Source organism: Phytophthora cinnamomi (assembly GCF_018691715.1).
Source record: "Phytophthora cinnamomi strain GKB4 chromosome Unknown Contig27, whole genome shotgun sequence".
NCBI classification, from domain to species: domain Eukaryota; phylum Oomycota; class Peronosporomycetes; order Peronosporales; family Peronosporaceae; genus Phytophthora; species Phytophthora cinnamomi.
In genome coordinates this window covers 735,618-758,204 of record NW_027150960.1, presented here as the reverse complement: position 1 = coordinate 758,204, position 22,587 = coordinate 735,618, and the positions used below count along the sequence as shown (strand labels likewise).

At 53.2% G+C, this 22,587-nt stretch overlaps 7 protein-coding genes across 7 annotated transcripts; 3 read left to right on the top strand and 4 right to left on the bottom strand.

The window, feature by feature from the left end:
- Nucleotides 1-777: 777 nt before the first annotated feature.
- IUM83_04046 (SCP-like extracellular protein) lies at nt 778-1,194 on the top strand (the record flags this gene model as incomplete). The annotated part of the gene is made up of 1 exon (XM_067928086.1): nt 778-1,194. The coding sequence occupies one exon, from the start codon at nt 778-780 to the stop codon at nt 1,192-1,194; it is 417 nt and encodes a 138-aa protein (XP_067793871.1).
- A 392-nt stretch (nt 1,195-1,586) lies between these two features.
- Nucleotides 1,587-3,578, bottom strand: IUM83_04045 (putative peroxisomal acyl-coenzyme A oxidase; the record flags this gene model as incomplete). Its single annotated transcript, XM_067928085.1, has 2 exons — nt 1,587-2,411; nt 2,481-3,578. 2 exons carry the CDS (start codon nt 3,576-3,578, stop codon nt 1,587-1,589), a joined length of 1,923 nt encoding a protein of 640 aa, XP_067793982.1.
- Nucleotides 3,579-4,302: 724 nt separating this feature from the next.
- On the bottom strand, nt 4,303-4,998 carry IUM83_04044 (O-linked N-acetylglucosamine transferase OGT; the record flags this gene model as incomplete). Its single annotated transcript, XM_067928084.1, has 3 exons — nt 4,303-4,570; nt 4,646-4,782; nt 4,855-4,998. The coding sequence occupies 3 exons, from the start codon at nt 4,996-4,998 to the stop codon at nt 4,303-4,305; spliced, it is 549 nt and encodes a 182-aa protein (XP_067793725.1).
- A 2,498-nt stretch (nt 4,999-7,496) lies between these two features.
- On the bottom strand, nt 7,497-10,602 carry IUM83_04043 (putative alpha/beta hydrolase BAT5; the record flags this gene model as incomplete). Its single annotated transcript, XM_067928083.1, has 4 exons — nt 7,497-7,524; nt 7,587-7,637; nt 9,235-9,452; nt 9,529-10,602. The coding sequence occupies 4 exons, from the start codon at nt 10,600-10,602 to the stop codon at nt 7,497-7,499; spliced, it is 1,371 nt and encodes a 456-aa protein (XP_067793981.1).
- A 233-nt stretch (nt 10,603-10,835) lies between these two features.
- On the top strand, nt 10,836-13,039 carry IUM83_04042 (Large proline-rich protein BAG6; the record flags this gene model as incomplete). The annotated part of the gene is made up of 5 exons (XM_067928082.1): nt 10,836-11,026; nt 11,088-11,199; nt 11,272-11,322; nt 11,391-11,495; nt 11,564-13,039. 5 exons carry the CDS (start codon nt 10,836-10,838, stop codon nt 13,037-13,039), a joined length of 1,935 nt encoding a protein of 644 aa, XP_067793980.1.
- A 29-nt stretch (nt 13,040-13,068) lies between these two features.
- On the bottom strand, nt 13,069-18,478 carry IUM83_04041 (Hermansky-Pudlak syndrome 5 protein; the record flags this gene model as incomplete). The annotated part of the gene is made up of 11 exons (XM_067928081.1): nt 13,069-13,103; nt 13,196-13,217; nt 13,271-13,350; nt 13,422-13,806; nt 14,431-15,022; nt 16,040-16,818; nt 16,886-17,011; nt 17,081-17,286; nt 17,383-17,716; nt 17,799-18,219; nt 18,333-18,478. 11 exons carry the CDS (start codon nt 18,476-18,478, stop codon nt 13,069-13,071), a joined length of 3,126 nt encoding a protein of 1,041 aa, XP_067793870.1.
- Nucleotides 18,479-18,871: 393 nt separating this feature from the next.
- On the top strand, nt 18,872-19,927 carry IUM83_04040 (putative ubiquitin-conjugating enzyme E2; the record flags this gene model as incomplete). Its single annotated transcript, XM_067928080.1, has 5 exons — nt 18,872-18,925; nt 18,994-19,168; nt 19,281-19,305; nt 19,381-19,489; nt 19,589-19,927. The coding sequence occupies 5 exons, from the start codon at nt 18,872-18,874 to the stop codon at nt 19,925-19,927; spliced, it is 702 nt and encodes a 233-aa protein (XP_067793726.1).
- Between the last annotated feature and the right edge of the window lie 2,660 nt (nt 19,928-22,587).

The following is a 22,587-nucleotide window of genomic DNA, read 5'->3' as shown; positions in this document are numbered from 1 at the left end:
ATTAAGTTAACAATGTTCTACTCACTGCTCTGATCCTATTGTTCTAAAGGGGTTCTAGGAGAGCCTCAATGCAAATAGTGGGCAGTGCGTAGTGAGCCAAAATTGACGCTCGCTGCATGCCTGACTGCCTTCCTCGCTCAAAACCAAAGGATAAGGTGGTCGCTGTTACAGCGACAGTAAAGTATCAAACCTTGTCATTCAATAAACCACGGTAGCTATCGAGTCCAGTTTGTTTACCACTCCACCGGGTCTTGTTACAGTAGCCAAATACATGCTGTGCATAAGTGCTGCTCTATGGTATCTCTGATGGGCCAAACCGCGTTAAACAATGTCAGACGGTAACCTAAACCATACGCTGTCACAATCCGTGGCTTGTCATCGTGCGAACGAGCTTTAATCGCGCACCACCTGCTCTACGAACATGACAATTGGTCCTTGACTCGAGGACTTGGCCATGAACTCGGTTGAACTCTGTGGCGTACAAGGATCCGCAACAGGCGCTGGTGCCTATTCCACCATGCGGGACGAGGAGGCTCATTCTTAGTTGTTATTATAAGCAGAGACGACCAACCTACTGCTTTCTTTGGCTTGACCCCGTGGCGAAGGGCTCAATAACAACCTCGTCATTCTCCAACCTTCCATCCTCCGATCACAGCAACACATCCTCTCACAACGACTATGGCTTTCATGAAGACTTCGATCGCTCTCCTTCTCATTCTTGCCGCTGGTGTCACCGACGCTACCAACCTCCGCCAGGAGCAACGCGAACTGAGCCAAATGACGGACAACACCGAATTCGCTGCAGCTCTGCTGGCACGGGTCAACAAGGAGCGTGCTTCTCACGGACTCCCGGCGCTTTGTTCCAACAAGAAGCTGACGGCGGCAGCCGAGCGCCACGTCAAGGACCAGTCGACGACGGACTTCATGTCGGACAACGGAACGGACAACTCGACCCCTGTGCAGCGCGCGGCCGCCGCTGGCTTCAAGTGCACCGACGTCAAGGAGAACATTGATGAAGGTTCTCCTGACGTCGAAACCGTGTTCAACAACTGGATGAAGGGCGAGGGCCGCCAGAACATCCTGGGCAATTTCAAAATGGTGGGCTCAGCGTACGCGTACAGCCAGAACACATTTAACAAGCACCACTGGGTGCAGGTGTTTGCTGTGGGCGCTACGGAATCGTGCGACCTGTAAACAGCATCGGATCCAAGACCCCGTCTTGACGGGGACCACTTGCTGTAGGAGGATTGTGAAAGCTGAGGGGATTTCTTGGTGTTACAGCACACCCATATATGTGTAAATGTAGCGTGTCTTGCGTTTGGGTTTTGTTACCTTTTGTAGTTAACCACGATTTCGTTTTCCTTGCTGCTGTTTAAGAATCTTCACATTATCCTGTGTCATGATAGGTTGACTTGCTTGCTCAATAGACTACTACCGTCAAAGAGGTGCTTATCGTTGGCATCTGACAGCCATATCCTGACAAACAAACCCCAACCGACTACTTCAACCAATGCCATCAATGCAGCACTTCAGTTGTTTAGGGTCGCTCCACTGCATACATCAATTCCACCACCACACACTATTGTCTACAGAGTCGACTGCAAGAGCGGCTTGAGGAACTGTTCGTAGCACTCGGGCACCTGCGTCTTGTTCAAAGGTTCGTCGGCAGCACGACGCACCAACGCACGGTAGACGTCGCCATCGTAGCGGCCGATGGTCGAGTTGAGTTCGAAGTCTGTGAAGTCCCAGGCGTCGGTCAACAGCACGCAATTCTTGCGAATAACGGGCAGCAGACTCACAAGCTGGCGACGAGCCATGACGGCCTGGTTAGACGAAATGTAGTCGTCCTCGCGGAAGTCGCCGACAGTCTTGGTGATCAGCCAAGCTCCGAAGAGCTCGCACAGGTGCGTCACGGCCTGGCGCTCCTTGCCGGAAGGGATCGAGCTCAGGCCGTTCACGAACGCCTCCAGCAGCAGAAGCTCAGCGTGGGCCGTCGACGCGCGGGTAAGCTGGACCATGCACGCGTTGGCGTCGTTCTTGTTAGCCTTCATATCAGCAGCAAGAGTAAGCACGGCGCGGCTAGCACGGACGCGGAAGGCCTCGAGTAGAAGCTCCAGGTTGGCGAAGTCCTGGGGTGTCTGCGCCTTGCAACGCAGGCTCGGGTTAGAGTGGGCCTTGGCGTTAGCCAGGAAGGCCGTGGGGCTGTCCGGGAGGTTGTTGCCGCTGAGCAACGCCTTCAACAGGTAGCGTCCGTGCTGGTTCACCAGCACGTCGAACGTGCCCTCGTACGTGCAGGCACCCACGGTCTCCGCAAACAAGTGACCCAGGTTGCTCGAGTGCGTGAAGCCATGTCCACCGCAGAGACGGCGGCAGTTCTCAATACCATCGCTCACATGGTTAGCCAGCCACGCCTTCAGTCCCGAGCACACAGCGTGCAGGTCAGCCAGCTTGGCGCCAAATGCCGCGTCCCCGCTCTTGACAATCGCCAGCGCTGAGTCGTGCATGCCGATAAGCCCCGTGCCAGCGAAGAAGCCGGCGTACGAGATGGCAATGTACGGGAACAGTACGTGCTGCTGGTTTTGGTAGTCCAGCACCTGAAACTCGCCCTTGGCAGCACTGGGGGCCTTGCGACCCTGCACCCGAGCAGCACTGTAGCGCGTAGTAATTGTCGTGGCCATGCCCATACCCTGTCCGAGTGAACGGATCAAGTACGCGCGAATCTGCACCATGGTCAAGTACACCAGCTTGTCGCTCTTGGGTTGGACGAACGTCCCGTCCGGCAGCACCTTGGCGTACCGCATCATCATGTTTTCCCTGGGGACGCGGACCTTGTGGAACGCGCAGTAGCCGTTGTCGATCGGCTGGAACCCGACCTTGGGGCCGATGTCGCCGACCTCAATTCCCGGCAGGGGCTGGTGGTTCTCCAGCGACCGCAGCTGCACCAGGAAGGCCTGCACACCCACGTCCTTGCCGTCCAGGAACAGCCGCGCGTGCACGATGGCGTGGTTGGCCGTCTTGCCCAGGCCGCCGGGCCACCATTTGCGGCTCGTGAGCGTGGGCGAGTCGATGACGAACTCCTGCGAGGCCTTGTCGTACGTGGCGACGGTCTCGATGCCCTGCACGTTGGAGCCGTGGCCCAGCTCCGTCTGCGCGTAGGCGCCTAGGATCTTGAAGCTCTTGGCGAGCGGCAGCCACTTGGCGCGCTGCTCGTCGTCGCCCTGGTTCTCCAGCGTCGGCACGAACATGGAGCGGTGCACCTCGATGGCCGTGGGCTCCCCCATGGCCGAGTACAGGATCTGCTGGTCCACAGGGTCCGTGTAGCCGCCCTCCTGCAGCAGCTTGATGTAGTGGAAGGCCTTCTTGATGCCGAAGTTGTAGCGCTCGTCGTGGTTGCGGTACATCATGTCGCGGTCCGACAGCACCGGGTGGCGCTCGATCACCTGCAGCAGCTCCTTGCGGCGGTCATTGGCAGCTTTGCCACCACGCAGGACGTTGGTGAGCACGGTGGGGTTGACGTCTCCATTGGCGCGCTCGGTTTTAAGCAGGAGAGGCGCCAGGTCCTTGAGTTCCATTGCCATTGTCGGTGATGTGGGGTTTGAAGTGGAGTGGAGTCGGCAAAATGAGGAATGAGACTTTGGTGTCGACGTCAGTGGAGACTTTGGGCATGGTGAAATGAGATGTGCCGGCGGGATTCCGACGGTGTCGGGAAACTGTTTAACCTGATTGTGGCGGGGTGGAGGTGATTGTGTATGTGGATATGGATGCTAGTGGGAGGTGTTGGTATTTGTTGTGAACTTGTCTGATTATCGTGTTGCGGAGGGTCGTGCGAAAGAAATGCGTTCATTTGACGTATACAGCCAGCGCGTCATCGAGCCGCGTCATGCACGAAGGTGTCGTTTGCCCTGGTTGCCTTGCTTGGGAGGTAGCGCAGGCGTTCTTGCTCTCGGGGGGGTGTGGGGCGAGAGCGCTTGTGCATGTATGAATAGTATGGTCATGTAGCAGCGGCTCCGACTCGGGAGGGATCTTCTATCTACCGAGCTTCAGCTTTGCCCGTCTGGGAGCCGGAAACGATTCGTCACGTTGAAGTTGCCTTGCACGTCACCAACGGATGGACGGCGTTTACTCAACGGACGTGTCTGCGTGGCTTTGACTCGTTGAAGCCGGGGTCAACTCGGTGGGGAGCGCTGACGAATCCGCCGGGTCCTTCCTCCTCCCAGCACCAAACTCGTTGTGCACTTGAAATGCACGAAGAAAAAAAAACTGCAAATGAATCGAGCCATAGTTAGCAACTAGAGCTAACAGCTACTGAGACGGAGTCCTGTCTTGCTCCACCGGGGTGACTGTATTCAAGAATGTGTTCCAATCGTCGACAGTGCTGACGTCTTGGTAAATGTCGCTTCGGTGTGCCAGCAATCGCTGTCGAATATCGTCATGATCCGTCGCGATCTGGATCGCTAAGTCAACGTACTCGTCCAGCGAGCTGGCAATGCAGTACGAGGCGTTCATGTAGCGCAAGAACCCTGCAGCGAGGTGCACGACGCTCTGCGCGGAAGGCAAAGTCACCACGGGGCTGTAATACACCACGACAGCACTTCTTGTCAGCTACTGTGGTGATCAGCAAAATAACCACTGTGCTAGACCTTACATGCCCAAATGAAGTGCGTCAAGCGTCGTAACGCCACCGCCGAACGGAAACGGATCCAAGAGAACGTCAGCGAGTGCCAACAGCGCCTGAAATTCAGGAAAGAGAAGAGTCGGCAAAACCAACACGCGCCGATGGTTCTGCGTATACATGTAGACATCAGAATTACTTGGTGCGAATATATAACATCTCTGAGAAAGGAAGTGCAGTACCCGGTCAAGGCGTTGTCGAAATCTCCTGCGCAACTGTTCCGTCCAGACTGTCTGAGTCTCGGAGGCTAGCAGCACAATAATTGCCTTGTCGTCTTGCTCTAAAATCCCTGCCAGAGCGTCATCAAATGCTGGGTGCATTTTCATCAACGTCTGCGCGTAAACCAATAATGTTAATTTTGCTAGAAAAGTCCAACCTTGAACGCATGCAATTCACACCTGTGGGCACACGTACAGCCTGCGGTTAGCAGGAAGGTATAACCTTGACCGAGTTATTCCTCTCGATTCCGCTGTGAGCGGTTTAGGCTCAGTAAATATTGTGCTGAGACCGCGAAATAGTACAATTTTCTCGGAGAACGACGAGCGACGATAGCCTGGTAAGTGTTCGTCCAATACGTTTTCTCGATCCACTGAGTCGTCAAAGGACTCGGAGACAAAGTGCTCCGAGGAAATGAAGTAGTCGATGTTTGGGTTGCCAGTAGTGATTGGGTGCCCCCAGAAAACGCATTGAATGGGGGCTACACGGTGGTGAGAAAGCAAAACTGTCCACTCATCCATACCAAGCTCAGGAAAGATGGCGACGTTCAAGTGCGCTTCTCGAATAGTTTTTACTGCAGCATCTTGACTTCCCGGGAGTTCAACATATTCATCTGCTGCTTTCTTGAAGTCTTCCGTGATGACGTCTGAGTCAGAAAGGAAGTGCACGCAACGGTAGATGGTCACGTGAAACTTGGTTCGATCCAGATTTTCGACAACGCCTAGCAGCAGTTTGCCCACAGAGTGAACGCGAAACCAAGTGGAAATAAATCCAATCCGCCGGCGTTGCTGACCCCCAGCAGACAAAATTCCATCGAAATAATCCCTTTGGTGATCGAATGAAGACGATAAACTTGGGTAAAGAGATGATCGGAGCTGATATATAGCTCGCTGGATTGGGAGAACGTTGATGCCCTGCGTGCACAAACAAAATCTCTCAATATCAATGATGCAACATCAAGTACTCTCCGCTAAAATCGTACTGTACCTGGTAGCCGATAAACATTGTCGGAGGTGTTATGGTGTACTGAAGATATACCGCAGCCTCAGGTCGTAGTTCTAAAGGCTTTTGATTGGGTACTTCAACGGTTTTATCTGCATCACCCAGCAGGGAGATCACTCGTTCTTCAACCACTGTATTTGTAGTAGCTGTTTCCGTCAATACTTTTAAGTTGCTCCTCAGCTCTCCAACCAATTTGTCCATTTCGACTTGAGATGAAAACAATATTGGCACAGCTAGGTGTTGCCGAAGCTAAAAAAAATAATTGGGTAAGTACTCAAGTCTACGAGCAAAGCAACTATTTCGTACCTCGAGTGTGGTTCGATCACCGTCGCACAATCGAGCAGCATAACGGAAGAATTGCAAGGACTCACTAAACGGACCCAGTTCGTCCAGGAAAACTCCCAGCATAACCAACGAGTGAAAGAGTTCATCAATGAACTCACTACTGAATTCTCGCGAAAGTGACCCGGTATACCCGTGAGAGTCCATTGCCAAGCGACAGCAAGACAAAGCCAGACTCGTATCGTTTACTGACCCCGCAGCAACTTCCACGCATAGGCGGTCATGCGCTGATATCTTGGATTTTGTCAGTCGAAGGAATGCTTTCTTTGCCACCACTAGACTTGGAATACTGATATCAAGCTGTGAGGCACTGCATCGTCTCGCTTCAAAGAGAATTGCCGTCAAATCACCTTGAAGAAATTTAACAAACGATAACTGACACCGAACAGCGTCCTCGGGTTGAGTGCCACGAGAATCGAGTATCCTTTGTAGGAGGATCGTACTGTGCAAGTAGTAGCCAGCTTCCATTAAACGGTGCGCCGCTGTTTGAAGTAATAAGCGGCCCTTACTGGTTAGCTTTTGTTTATGGTGTGTCGTGGTCTGAATTTGCAGAACAGCAGCAGCGACCGAAGCATGAAGTGATGCTTGGGTAGCAAAACCCCATTTTGAAAGCTGTTTGGCACTCCACAAAAAGAACTCGACGAACTCTTTCGCTATTGCCGCGTCTTGCAACATTTCACAGATGTCGTAATTCTCCAACAGTATCCTCTCCACCAGCTCGTCCAAAGTCCCCACAACGGATTGTAGCTGTTCTGCGATGTCCCAATACTCTTCATATATCGCTACAGGCGTATTGATATCCACCAGAAATTGTAGTCTCGCACGCGCTTGGCTTATGAGATCCATTGGAGCTATCATTGTCATCTCCATTCCACGCAAATCATCCGCTTGACTTTGGACAAACTTAATCAGTCGTTCGCCTTCACTTTTCGTCACTGAGACTGCAGTTGCAGTACTACGATCATACTCAAGACTGCTGAGGGATATAAGGGCATCCTCCGAATTCACGAGAACCATCGCAGCAGCACCTGCATCAGCCACATGTGCCAATTTCTCCTGGAAAGAACACTCGCCGCGGCGGACGATCACCGCAGCTCCTTCAAAAGTTGAGTGGGCTGGGCCATCCTCCAACGGAGAACATGCGAGCATATTTTTCCCAGGCGCTAGCACCACCTTCAAACTGTTGCTTTCCTCGGGCAAGTACGGCCCAAACGCAGCCAACCGGCATCGGATGGCGAATGAAGTTGTCTCCTGGGTATCAATGTTAGCTGGCACCTTCACGACGCATTCTCCTAAAACAAACACAGTTTAATAGACAGTCCACCCCAAGCGCGTGTGCCAATGGTATGCGTACCTATGGGCAGAGAAGGCTGCGAACTCCCTGCGGCAACAAGTGTCGCGACACCTAAAAGGCAGCAAAGCAGCATCCAAAGAGTGCTCATGCTTGCTCTCCTATCACTGTGATGCCTGTCAAGCGTAGCGCCAAGATACGCCTCTTCAAAGATCGCGTATCTTTTTCGATGGATATCAAGTTCAAATCGATGTTCGTCTATTTCGCGGGTCCTACGAAGCCTACATGCCGGAGGAAACCTATCAGCGCCTGCTTCTCTGTGTCTTCATAGTTTTTGTTATGACCGCAATGCAGTGGCAGCAGACAGCCAAGTTTCGGGTCGCCAGTGTTAATCACCAATGGAACTGACGATTTTGCCTGATCTAGAGCCACAGGTTTATCGCCCTTCTTGCCACCTTGTGAGGCTTCACTTGTTGCACTGGGCTCATCGGACTTTACGCTATCCAGGTGACGCCACCGTCGCTGCAGAGAGTCGTGGAAGTACTCGATCATGACCACCACGAAGCCGATGTCGTAGTCAAACTTCAGAGGCGGGTACCGCTCCACGAGGTGTTGTAGTGTGGCATGCACTTCAGCGACCGTAACAGGTACAATAAAGATGCCATCGCGATCAAAAGGCTCTAGTGACCGTGCGTTGCGCCGGTCGGGGATTACGCGACCACCCCATGTCAGCAACGAAGCAGTCCAGGCACGGATTTTATCGTAGCCGCCATTCTCTGCAGCTTGAAGAAGGACCTGGCCGCAGTATCCATCCAAACGAGCGAGTTGCATCCAAACCACAGCAATGAGCTCGTCGGGGAATGCAGCGGTAGTCGTAATGGATGCTGGAGCAACTGTCGGGTCTGTCGAAAGCATCGGATTATGCTCAGTAGCATCTTCACTTATTGCTGTGGCTGCTGAGGCTTCAGCGTCTTCTACCGAAATGGTAACGTGGCTTGAGGTAGAATCTTTCTGACCGGACCTTGCCTCTTCAAGAGCCTTTTTACTTTCGTGACCTTCAGCCTCCTCTTTATCGCGGCGCCTCGTGTATTCTAGTGCGCGCCTACCAACAGATAAAACAGCTTCGCTGAAGCGAGCCACGATAGTCTCTGTCAATGGCTGGCCCAATTGCGGCCGACTCGCTGCTTCGCTGACGCGACGCATGTTACGAGGTCCTAAACGTGTCCGGAACTTGCGTGCGCAACTCGTAGGTGATGCTAGTGAAGCGGGTGAGCCATCAGTTTCACGCTGGCGGGGCAAACTAAACATGGTGTCACCAAGCTCAATGCTTAGGGCTACGCCAGATTTCAGCGAAGCGCCATCCAAGATGATCTCGTCGCACGGATCTGAGCACAAAAGTTTGGCGCAGGTTGCATCTAGGTAGTTCTGCACGTTGTCGGTTTCCCAGCGCATTACCCAGTCGACCACTGTTCCAGCCCACCTAGCAATCATTCGCTGAGCCAGCGCTGGTACCGTAGCGAACGTACGGTCTGCAACGAGCACACTCACGTGTGGAGACTTGCACGCCAAATAAGTCGCCACTAGTCCGCCGATAGATTCACCATGGACAGCGATTTTCTTGATGCCACGTTCGTTGATGAGAAAATTTACAATTGCGAGGCCGTCTAGGTTGTGCATTTCAGGAGATGGCGAGCCTTTGCAGCGCCCGTACCCGCGGTAGTTGTACACAAGAACGTGGCAGTCCAAATCTGTCGTATAAAACTTGATCCAGTCCATTTGAAGGTGGTGGAACTCGTACAAGCCGCCATTTGGGTTGCACAGAATGACAACGGGGCGGTCAACGGAGTCACGACCTCCTGACGCTGGTGGCATCAACATTGCGTCCACCTGGTGGCCCTTGTAGCCCGGGATCCAGATCTGCTCGGCATTCTGCAAGGTGTCACAATAGTCAATATGGTTAGAGCATCTCTCCGAAAGCACCAAAGTACTCAAAATGCCAACGTACAAAGCGCACGGTCATGTCTGCGCGGAGCATTTCAAGCGTCGCAATGTAGTCGACCTCCGGGGTCGAGCCGCGGCAGAGTTCCTTGGCGATCCAGGTCACATTTCTAGTAGCAGGCGCATCCGTCTGAGGCCGCCCGATCAATGGAATCGCAGCTTGAAGACGTCGCACCGCAACGGCAAAAGTCACCAAGGGGTGCGCGGCTTCGGCCGGCTTCAGTTTAGCTGCTGCTTCCGCCTCCAGCGACGCCGAGTCGACGGTCGTCGATCGCTTCAGCGTCGGCTTCGAGGTTCCTCCGAACAACTTGATCCGCGGGTGTTCCTTGGCGGGCGTCGGCTCCGCCTTCACCTTGTCCTTCTCGTCGCCCGAGAACATCTTCAGCCTCTGCGCCTCAAACGTCTTCTCCGACGCCGAGCACAGTTTGGAGCAGGGCTCCGACAGTTTGTGCGCGTTCACCTTGACGATCTCGCGCAGCACCCGGAGCAGCTTCACGCCATTGGCCCCCAGGTTGCCGTCGCGCTCCACGACCTCCAGCGACCGCATGACCGGCAGCATGAGCGTCTCCAGCGCGAACGTGAAGTTCTGGTGCACCTGCAGGAAGCGCAGCCGCGTGGGCTTGCTGCTTGAGGTGGGGTCCAGCACGGCCGCCAGCTCTGCCGCCGCCTCGGCGAAGATCTGGAGCCGGCGCTTGGTCAGCCGGGCGAAGTTGGCCTCCCCCTCGCGGATGACCAACTTCAACTGGCCCGGGTAGGCCATAAGCGACGCCACCCGGCGCACGGCCAGCACCAGGCCGAGCAGCAGCGCCACCAGCAGCCCAGGCACGGACAGCAGCCGGGCCAGTACGCGCAGCAGCCCTCCCACAGTCACGAAGACCGTGTTGGAGATGACGAACGCGACCAACACGGGCAGCGGGTTCATGACGATGAGCCGCCAGGGCTGCCACAGCTGCGAGGCCAGAGATGTCGGCGACGGCTGGGCCTCTTCTTCTTCTTCTCCCTCCTCCTGCTCTTCTCTGTCGGCCGCGTCGTGCTCGCCGCCGTGCGCGTGGCCGCACTGGCAGTCGCTGGGGGTCAGCATCGCCGGTCTAAAGCTGTACTGATAGTCGGAGGGATGGTCTCTGCTAATAGATATCGTTTTGGACGGGGGGAGCCATGTGGAGTGAGAGATGGCTACAAGTTCTATTTCGAGCGCTTCAACATGTCAGGCCAAAAATAGATAGTTTTGATGCAGGAATGCCCGAGCGAGATTGATTGAGCGTTGTGTTTGGTAGCAACAGTGAGGTTCACCAGGTGGAGGCAGCCAGTGGCACCATGGACGGACGAGAAGAAGACGAGCTGACCATTCAGATCCCGCCGCACGATGGCTCCCAGACGGAGAGGACGCGAGGCACCTTTGGCGGCAGGCAGCGGTGGCTGTCCACCACGGGGGGCGAAACGAAGGCGACGTCGGATGCCAAAGCCACGGAGTCGATGCTCTCTCCGCGACGAGGGCTTAATAAAATGTAGGATACACCTAGTGAATGAGCTGTTTGGACGAACGCGGTCTCTCACGTGTCTGTTCAGGAAGGTGACAGCGCCGTCGGTGCAGCCGTACTTGTCCTCCCTTGGCATCGCGGTGGGGGACGAGACGCACATTGTGGAGAAAGAGGTTGACGAGGTCGCCAGTCTGCGCCGGGTAAGAGATATTTGCTTGCACAGAGCTGCTGTGCTGCAGTCCGCTTAAGCGTTTTTTATTTGCGTTGAGTAGGAGCATGACACGGTCAAGAACGCGAACTGGCGCAAGGAGCAGGAGATCAAGGTGGGGATCAGTGACGCTTTTGTGGATATGTGGGGCTAGCTGTGTTCCCTAACGAAGTGTTTGTGCAGAAACTTGAGGAAGAGGTGGAGAATATGACGATGACTCTCCACGGCCGCATAGCAGACAACTCGCAAACGAAGTCTCAAATGGCCAACATCGAAAACAAATCGGCGGTACGCTATGCTGCTACTCATCTGATCTACGTGTTGGCAAGATGTGGTATTGATCTTTGTTTCTGCAGCTCTACGAGTCGAAGCTCGAGGAAGAGTTGACGGACCGCGGGGTGTACAACCACATGATCCAACGCTTGTCACGAGAAGCACTAGAAGCGAAGAAAGCGACTCTGGCGAAAGAGAAAGCATTGCAAGCACTGCGACAAGAGCTAACTAGCGCCATGACAGGACTCCTAGCTGTACGCCAAGAAAAATCGGCTGCTGAGAGTGTGTACAAGCAGCTCTACACGGACTGGTGGGAAAAGAAGCAAGCAAACATTCGAGCACTAGACGATCTTCAGCACGCCGTTGAGCAGACCCGCTTGAAGTCGGACATTCTCGAGGCGCGTGAAGTATCACGTAAGAAAAATGTTCAAGCAGCTTTGGGTCAGCTCAAGCAGAAGGAATCTCGCCGCTTGCGCCGTGAATCGTCTGCGCAGATGACGCATTTCTCCGAAATTCAGGAAGAGCTTTCGGACACGGACCGAAAGTTGATGCGCGTGGAGGCCGAGCTGAAGCAGATCATCGAGGCTGCTGGAACGAACGATGTCGACAAGATCATCTCCAAGTATGTTGGCCGCGAAGAGACTCTACGCGCACTTAAAGAGGAGCACACTGTTAGCGATGCACGCATGCGCAAGCTGCGTGAACGACACAAACAGCTGAACGAAACATTAAGCCACCTTCGCAGCGCTGCAGCCAATTCACGAACGATTTACCAGGAAATGGACCAGACATCGGAGCGGCTCAAGGAGACGGAAAAAGAAGCTGCCTTGCTGGCGGACAAGTGCAACCGAGCCAACGTCCTGATGGACGCATTTCGCGCGTGCATGCTGAAATGCCTCGCAAAACTCAGTACGGTGCACGGCTCGTTAGATTACGATGATCAGCACGAACTCAGCCGAGCCATGGAAACGCCGACTCCCGACCTACTGCACCTCATGGAGCAGAAGCTCAATCGTGTCCTGGATGTCATCAATCGCGAAAAGGCTGAGCGCGAGCTACATCGATCCGAGACAACTCCGAATTCCAACGGTTCTGGTTCCGGCTCCGTTCTCATGGGCGGTGCCCCTACCACTGACGACAAGCCTGGAGTTCACCAGAGCTCTGTACGCGCACCTGCGCCATCAGAGACCGAGGAACACTTCATTCTACGCATGGCATCCACTACCGCTTCACCGGCTAATGTTCGGGTTCGCCCGAAGTCACGATCGAGTGTCGTCAGGTCCTCGTTTCTTGGACCTCCTCCCGGAGAAGAGCCCAAGGTCGCTTCGACAAGACGCCCTAATCACACTTCTGCCCACGATGTTGTAAGCGGAGGCGGCATTTATAACAACGACGAGGCTGAGGACGGCACGAACGGAGGAGCAACCGTACTAGACCCTGGAGATGACGAAACCGTGATTGACCGGAACATGCGGAAAAAATTGGTGGGACTTATCGTGAACCGCGGCAAGCGTGGCAAAAAGTCCTCAACGCAGCCGCAAACTAGTCCACTACATTAGCAGTCACTTGCTCGACAACAGTAACAATATTAAGCAACACCATACTTGAAGTACGCGTTGCCGCCTGCACAATCCACATAACACCGGGTAGAGTAACAACAAATATGGTTAGAACACCAATTAACGTGTGAGCTATCTCTGTAAAAGCAAACTTACCTAATCTACTAGTTTTCTTAACCTTATAACCGGTCACAGACAATCCAGGGTGCTCAGATTCTCCTCTAAACAGACGTGGCATGAATTGTCTTCTAAGCATTGCTCGTGGAAGGCGTGACCACACGGAAGCAGCACCACATCCAAGTTTGAGTTGTCTGCGCACAGCCAAATGCAAACTGTTAGTTCACTGCTTTCGATCCCAAATCAAAACACAACACAAGCTTACTGTCGCTGATGATCACCACAGGCAGGTCGCAAGTGCCGCAGGTGGAGTCGTGCAATTGCACCTCACCTCCCCAGTCACTATTCCGGTACTCAAAGGATCGACAGGCAATGGGAGCTGCACTCATTGACATCCTAGATGTTGCTCCTCTGGTATTTTTGTTACGCTGCGGGCTGGTCGGCTTGGAGAGAGGGCCGATGTCCACCCCTGCATCTTCGACCTTACTCATCCGGTGTGCTGTTGTCTCATCATCATACTGCTTGCATTTGACTTCCCACATTTCATACTGTTCTCGGGTCATCGCTGGATAAAGCGTCCCCATCTCAAGCTGCAAGATAGCTGCCAGCTGCGGAGCAAAAGACACCGAGCTGGTGGCAGACACGTCTTCCTTGTATGACGCCCACGCGTTGGTGTCAACAATCTCCAAAATTTGTAAGATTTCATGTTTTTGGCGCTCGGTAAGCACATGAGTTTCAACGATCGTGTGATATGTTTGCAGTGGTGTGGTCGCAAACAACAGTGGGAAACGTGCAAGCAAACGCATACCATAGGTAAGGTTTACTGAGTTCAGCAATGCGTGAATGACAGCAGAGAACAGGTGCTCGTTACGATTCTCGATGGATACAGATGCTTGAATCTGGTTTAAAACCTTGGACAAGCAATTCTCGGAGTTTTGTGGCAGGACTGCCACCCGCGCAAAAAGTGTATCGAAAACGAACAGCTCTTCACTTTTCGTTATAAGCGTCACCAGCTCTGACAATTCGTTGAAACCACGATCAAGTGCGGCCGAATCCCCTTCGTTTTGCAAGGATAGCATCGCCAACTCCATGAGAGCAGGGAACGCATTGTTCTTTGCAAACACTGCCCAGCACTTATCGTGATCATACATGAACCTGTGGGGTTGGCGAACAAGTGATGCAACCCACGCAACGCGGCTGGATCTTTTCTCTTCTTTGAATAGATCGCCGACCACAGCGCTGCCAGCAAAGCAAAGGTCCAAACATCGGCTTACAACTTGTGCATCTCTCCCAGCTTCGTCGCCTCTCTCTTCAAGAAGTCGCACTAGGTATCTGAAATACTTGGACGTTTGGTCCACCGTATTCGGCTTCAAAATTTCACGGATTCCGTCTGCACTTTCATCAATTGCCTCCCAGTCCAGCTCCGTGCCAAAAAGAGCCTGTTCGATGTTCCACGGGTACAAAACGGGGTACTTACTCACACATATTTCGATCGTTTCCTCGGGGCACTTTTTCAGCAATATGTCCAGCAGGTGTAGCAATAAGCACAGCGAGTCGCGCTCTTTTAATGCTGCAAATGCCTTATCACTCTTTTTCTCCGATATCCAGCTCACAATATCACCATACGTCTCCTCCATGTCAGCACTAGATACAACCTCATCCAACACAATCTTCAATGCACCCGTAAATTGGCGAAGGTTGCAGACTTCAGCAGCAAGGTCCGGATTAATGTACACGCCGTACTTGGCCACAAATGCCTCAGCTTCAGCTGCTGTAAATGAGTCAATGTCAGAATCGGCACCGTCGTCATTCCACTGATAACGCGGCTCCAGCGTCAAGGTAATTCCCATCTCGCTTTCATATAATCTATAAAGCATGCCGTTCGCATGGTCCTCTGGATTCAAAGGGTGCAGATGTAGCTTTGACCCCGCCGCCCGAATGGCGAAATATATTGACACCAGCGTCCGCACCAAGTTCCAATCACCCCTTGTTAATGGGAGGCCGTCGCCATCTACAAGTGCCTCTCCGCGAGCAAACCCAGCTATTGTTGTGGAGCTATTCGTAAGCTCATTTTTATTTTCAAAGGATTCATCGTTTCCTTCTGGTTCTTCGTGTTGGGCAGTTGGATCAAAACAGTTCAACCACGAAGTAATTGTCGTCTGCACTTGACCCATGTCGCCCTGCAGTAAGTATAAGCTGGCAAGACAAGCACATACTCGCGTAATTCCTGATGCCGGCCACAGTCTCTGGGTGAGTTGTTTGGTTTTCTCGGCTGTAGCGGAGGCAGCCTGGAGTTCCGATACTAGCTCGCTGACGTCACGCCGAATGGTGGGTTCCAGCTCCGGTGAGACAGCGATTCGACCGCCTACCATGCACTTAAGCTTAATTTCACAACTTGGCGTTGCCCCAAAATGCTTCTGGATTGCTCGCTGAGCAGCACGGCCTGTATCTGGAGACATTGATGCTCGATGCACAAGACGCTGTCTAAATTTGTTAACTGGCGTAGACGCTTCAGATGACGATGCTGTTGAAATCGATGTGTGCACCTTCAAGCTCTCGATTAACGCTGGTTTCGTATCGTGCGGCGCCCCACCGGTGACGTCCTTCTTGGCACGAATTTGGTTGGTTGCGAGTGTACTCCTCTCGGTGTAGGCGTTTCCATTTTCTTTTGCGTCCACTGTGCTCTCTGGGAGGTTTAGTTGTTCACTGATGGGTAAGTTTGACGTATACTTAAGATTGGAGTCCCAAATATCCATGGAAATCGCTTCCATCAGCACCTCCGTATCCAGATTACTTTCGTCGGCTTCTCCTATCGTCGACATGGCAATTCGCAACACAGAGCACTCATTTGTGTCTGTTTTAAATCTTTGGCCATGTGTATACCTCCGTTGAAACAGACGAGGATCTGGATCGATAACTAGTTCGTCGTCATCAAACTCAGGAAAATCACTGAAAATACCAGACGCATCAGATCGACCAAACGGGTCAGTGATCATGGACCCATCAATCAGGTGCGTGAGCATACTACTGCCAGGAATAAATGTTGAGAATGCTTTTGCTGCTGCCGTTGAACCATCTTTAAGTGCTGGCAGGAGGTTCATGTTCATAGCACCTTCCTCATTCCGGATTTGTTCGGACCGTTTAACCTCCTCCATGACTTCCTCCATGTAATTTTCGCGGAAGTCATCGGGCAGCACGGAAGTCGCCCGCGGCAACTCCGGAATATCCATTAGCCTTGCATCCATAAAGGATCCATCTGGCGCACAAATGCTCTTGGAGTACGACTGATCCGATGGTGCCAACACTTCAAAGTACTCAATCGGCTTGTGAAGAGTGCTACCAGTCGCCAGGGTTACTTCCGTATCTGTCGAGTCTCCCTGACTAGCAAACAAATCAGATGAAGCTGCACCTATTGCTTGTTGCGGGCGCTGCTTGAAAATAATCTGCAATGGCTGCGAGTCAGTAGGAGTTGGCAGACCGGACTCCACTGCCACCCTGTACTCCTCTTCCAGCGCCTTCGTCTTCTCTGCTAGTGTCTTCAGGGCTGTAGTCAGCTCTTCATACTCCCCGGATTTTCCACCAATTTTCTCCAGATAGGCCAGCCATTGAGTTTGGAGTGAATCGACAACGAGGGCATCGTTTAGGTTGAACTCAATAGCAAGCTACATAGAATTTACAGGCACTCGTTTAGATCACAGAGACGCATACAAACTGCACACAAACTCGTACCTCAACGGCCTTCTTCATATCATCCGCGCCATAAATCTGAAGGAACTGGTCAGCCGAGCAGGACTGAATCAACGATACCTTTGGTGCCTCACCGTGCAGAACAACTAGCGTAGTTTCATTTACGATCTACACGCCACAAACATATTCAGTATCACAGCTTGGTTTTCACACACAGAATACCTAGTTGACGCATACCTTCAAGTCATGAATAATGCCTAAATCCAGATGCCATTCGACAATTTCGACAGCAAAAGGATCGAGGAAGAACAACACACTTGATCCAACGTTCCAGCTCACGAGTAATGTGGTTGCATCTTTCACATCTTGGGGCGCATAGGGAGGGTCCTGCAAAAACTGAAATCGACCTAGCTTGTTAATGGTCAAGTTTCGAGGCTGAATTCCTAAAACAAAAAACATCAGAGTTCATTATCTCAGGTCCATGCGACGCCTTGCCTCTCGTGCAATACCAACAGACTTCAAGCAACTTGAACCCCTACCTTCTTCCATAGCGCACTCTGGGCTCTGGAGAAACTGCGAAGGGTTCTTGCTCAGCGAGAACTTAAGCGTCGACGAGACCGTGCCCGACTGCGGGTCTGCAACCCATACCCGTCGTCCTGGCCGCGACGAAAACACTCGAATCTCCCGCTTTTTCGCCGGGTCGATCGACTCAACGTTAAGGCTCGTAAAGAAGCACGCTCCGTACGCCCCCTGGCGCGCCTTCGTGCCGATCTGAACGGCACTACCATCTCCAGACGTAAGGTTCAAAAGCAGCACGCGCAGCTGCGACGACACCATCAGAATGTACGAGCGCTCGCTCTTCGCCAGATCCAACTGCATAAGTCCAAGAAAAGTAGCCACAACATCAGCACCTGAACCCCGAAAACTACGCTGCAAGCCCCTCTCCAGTACGAACCTGCACAATGCCCGTCTCCTCCTTCAGCAGCAGCTCCGTGTCCGTGCTGCCGAAGATCGCCGACATGCCGGCGCGCAGCACGGTCTGGCACACGAGGCCGGCGTTGCAGGCCGAGAAGAGCCTCGTGCCGCGTCGGTCCCAAAGGAAGCAGGTGACGGGGAAACCGGCGTGGAAGTCGTGCGAGAACTCGACCTTCTCGCCGATCTTGTGGTAGTCCGACAGCTGGATGGCGTACACGACGCCGCGCATGGTGCCCACCACGAGGCGCTTCTGCAGCGGGCAGATGCTCAGGCATGTGACGGCCACGCGGTCGTTGCTGGGCGGCGAGATCATCTTGACCAGGTGGTACTTGGCGCGGCTGTCGCCCTCTCCGCGGCTCAGCGCCGACGTCGCGTACAGATACACGCTGCCATTGTTGGCGCTGGCGGGCGAGACGCCAGAATGCGGAATTGGGATTACGTAGGTCAGTACTTTAGTTGCAGTGGTGACCATCACTCTTGTGCGCACTCGATGCGCATAGGATACGGTACGCACCCGCAGGCGAGGAAGTTCTCGGACGCGTGCACGCAGGTGAAGCGCACCTTGCGGTTCTGCGTACCCAGGCCCAGGTCCTTGTAGTGCAGCAGCGGTCGGCTGCGCGCGGCAGCGGCGGGCGCCGCGTCTCCCCCGTTGGGCGGCATGAAGGGAGCAGAGCGCGGTCTTCCTCGTCCCTCTGGGCGTTTTGTATGATGTTGAACACTGACCGCTTTCTACGCTCTTTCATTGGTCGAAAAAAGGATCTGATATCTACCAATAGCAGAGTGCTACTGGCGTTTTGTCCGAAAGCTGCAGTACTTCAGCACAGACCGGCGAGGCAAGGGAAGTCGCCACCAAGACATCAGCACCAGCGCGGCCGCCAGACGACTATACGAGCAGCATCAGCGGTGACAGCACGCATAGAAGACATACAACACAGGCTGCGCACGCGTCGAGCGGAGAGCTCCAGCAGACGCCGCGGTAGAGAGACGTCCCGGGACCTCCCTGGACCAGTTGCAGTCACGCTGGTAGAGCAGCCTCCTCCCCACGCGCCGGGCATGTACATGCGCTCGGACTTTGCGGCGCTGCGAGTGCGGAAAGACGTGAACGAGGTACGCGCTCTGGTGTCAGTGCATGCATCTGCGTTGAGGTAAACTGACCTGGTGCTGAGTTGTTGCAGCTGTCCAAGGCCAAGTTCACCTGCAGCCAGGCCAAGACGCGAGTGGACTTCCCCGATGGCGCCAACAACATGCTGCAGCTGATCTTCACGATCTCCATCGCTGACGTGTCGGGCCCGTTCGCCAATGGGGATTTCACCTTCTTCGTGGAGATTCCCAAGACATACCCCTTCCATGGTACGATCTTTCGTCGAGGAGGCTGTGGAAGGGCTGGTTTTTGTGGTAGATTCATGCAGTACTGACATCTGAGTGTGTTTATTTGTTCTGTGTTTCCTGCATGTGGCGGCAGCTCCTAGCGTGAGGTGTCTTACAAGGTGAGGATTGTTTGGTGATCTGTTTGTAGATGACGGAACTATCGCTTACAAGTGTTGTTTGCATAATTTGTGCAGGGTGTGGCATCCCAATATCGATATGGCAACAGGCAAGGTGATGATGCCGATCCTAGGCAAGGATTGGCGCCCTGTTCTCAGCATCAATACAGTCTTGCTTGGGTTGCAGGTGAGATTTTTTAGGAGTGTTTTGCATAAGATATGGCGGGATTGATTGGAGGACTAAAGGTGCTGTCTGTTGCTATGGTGCTTGGCTACCTTCACTCAGTTAATCTTCCTGGAACCTGGTGATGAATACGTTCTGAACCCCGTTGCAGCTCAGCAGTTGCAACAAAACCCCGAGCAGTTCAAGAAGGAAATGCAGCTTATTCTCTGCGGGGGCAAATTCTACGGGGTGGACTTCCCGGCTCACCCAAGACAGATAGAGAAACAGCGCCAAAGTTGGGGGTTGCGTGTTAAACGGCCGCGTGACGATGAATCTCCTGATACAAGCAGTGAATGGGACGGCATGACAAGCCCAAATGCAAGCGACACGATTGGCATCGAAATGGCAGAGCTCATGGATTGCAACGGTTCGTCGGCGTGGAAGCGGGCGCGATTCCAGTAAGGATCCTCCACTGATCCACGTGTGCTTCGTACTTGGTCGTAAGCTTCTTATTAATTGATTTAAAATTTCGTCGCCAGCACCAGCACTAGATAGCCAACAACTCAATATATTTAACACCATACCAAAGTGTACGATAGAGTTGCAAGTGAACGCAAGGGTATCAAGCAGTGCTGTGTGCGTCTTGTTAAACAAGTGCAACCGTGCCAAGCCTGAACACGTGCAGACTCCGATAGGCAGCACGTTAGCGGCATCCCCAGCATGTGCAATTCTAAAGCCCGGCAGATATGATGTGCCCAGGAGCTCAACAGTGTCTTTCTGGCGACTGTGTACCGGTAGGGGTGTATTTGACAATCAAGAAAGGCAGCATAGCTGGAACTAGACATGGAGAAACATACATAGCGGTGGACCATCGCGTATAGTTTCCGCTCAGTATGATGTCGTCGAACGATGCATCTCCTTGATGAGGCGTAGCACGTCCTTCTGACCTACGACGGGGTTGAGCTGCACTATCCACGCTAGGCAGCTTCACGTTCTTCACGTTGATTCTTCCCACTGCTGGCCTTCTTCTTACCACCGTCCTTGTTTGAGAAGAAAGACTATGACGGCTAAACAAGGTTTTCGAAAAAAAAATTTTAATGTGCACAATTGCTGCACGTTTTGAAGCTGCTTTCCCTCCTGTCGACATTTAGGGTGCTGATTTAAATTCTGCGCCAGACATACTCAAACAATGTGCATATTCAAATGAATTCGATGTATCATCCCATTCGTGCCGCAATCGACAATTGCAGATTTATCGGTGGCGCAAGGAATGATCGATCCATGCTCCGCACATTAACGTTACATGAACTGTAGCGGCTTTCCGTAGTCTGGCGCGATGTACAGCTTGCACTGTAATTATGTAGCATGGTCAAACTTGCGCACGACCATAATGTTTTTAGGCTGTCCGATCCTTTCGCTCTGGCGTCTACATGAAGACATTGCTAAATAGGAAGGCACGAATCTAACACCGATAGAGAGGACCAATTGCTGCTTCCGCTGATTTAACCGCACCGAGCAGATCAAACTACGGTCTGGAAAATGTCAGGAACTCCTGAGGCGTGCACTGTGACGACTATCGCGAGGAAAGGCTGCTTTCAGTCTCCGTTGGTGCCCTATAGACCTTACAGGCTATAGCCAATGCTTAGCCTACAGGCAACCTCACCTCATATCTCGATTCACCATCGAACCCACAAGTGCAGTCAACTCGGAAGCTCAACCAGACCCAGTAACCATGCTCTTCTTGCGACATTCGATTACAAGCCTCCTCATCGTTGTCGCCATGACGGAAGCTACCAACTTGCGGCAAGAGCAACGCCAGTTGCAGACAGATCCGCAGTCCGACGACTACTTTTCTCTCATGCGCGACCGGGTCAACCAAGCACGAGCTGCTGAAGGCCTACCTGCGCTGTGCACCAACAAGAAGCCCCAAGAGGCAGCTCAACAGCACTCCGACGACCAAGCTGCCAACAACAATATGGACCACACGGGCACCGACGGAAGCAACGTCGAGCAAAGTATCAGCGGAGCCGGCTTCGACTGGAATGCTGTTGCTGAGAATTTTGAGGAGTGCGATAATGTCGCCGTTGCCGACACCATCACACCTACTCAGGTAAACCAGGAGAACGAGACCGAGGCTCCTGGCACGGATACACCAGTCGTCGAACCAACCAATGCTCCTGCCACCGAACTGCCTGAAGAAACCCCAGCCGCGACAGTGAACCCTTCCGATATCCCCATTCTCCGGCGCAGGCGCTTCGATTCTTAGCTGTCCAGGCTAACGAGTTCTGTCGTGACAAGGACTGCGGACTGCTAAGCTTAGTAGGCATCGAAAAGTGCTCCACGTGCATTTACTTTTTTCTTTAGTAACTAGCGCTTCGCCTTAGGAATCGAACAACATCGCGTTATGTATGGTTTTGAATGAGCAAAAGGTGTAAGCAGAAGTCCCTTCTGGTGGCTTCACGCGATTGATCTTGGTTGTGCCAACACAGCAGCGCTTCCAGCACCGCACGATCAATACCGGACGATAAGAAAGCCAACTGGCACAAGTTGCATATGACCAGCGCTAACTAACGATAACTCTCGTGGATCCCCAAAATGCCTTCGACAAGTGGGGATTTCTAGCATGTGATCGCGGGCCGCTAGAAGATCCGTGGGAGATACTCGCGTTACGATACTCTAGTCGCTACATCTGGAAGCCACTTTGTGGTCTCGTTCTCGTCGGGGCACCCCACGTACCGGTAGACCAGACAAACGAACGCGAAGGGCGATCCCCATGTGGCTCGTGCCAGTGTCCATACCATGCCGCCACTATACGCGGTGCATCACACGGATGGCAGCGGCGTCAAGCCTCCGCCGTATTGAAGCCACTCCTCAATTGACCACCGTCCGCAACAACCTCAGCCACCACCATGACAATCACGCAGACTTCGCTTGCTCTCCTGTTCATTGCCACCGCTGCTTCCAATGGTCTCACCGACGCCGCCAACTTGCGTCAAGCACAGCGCAACCTCGCAGCGACCTACAGACAGCCGAGCGAATACCTGCCTGCCATGGTGGCCCGTGTCAACAAGGAGCGAGCTGCGGCAGGACTTCCTCCGGTCTGTGCCAACTACAAGCTGCAG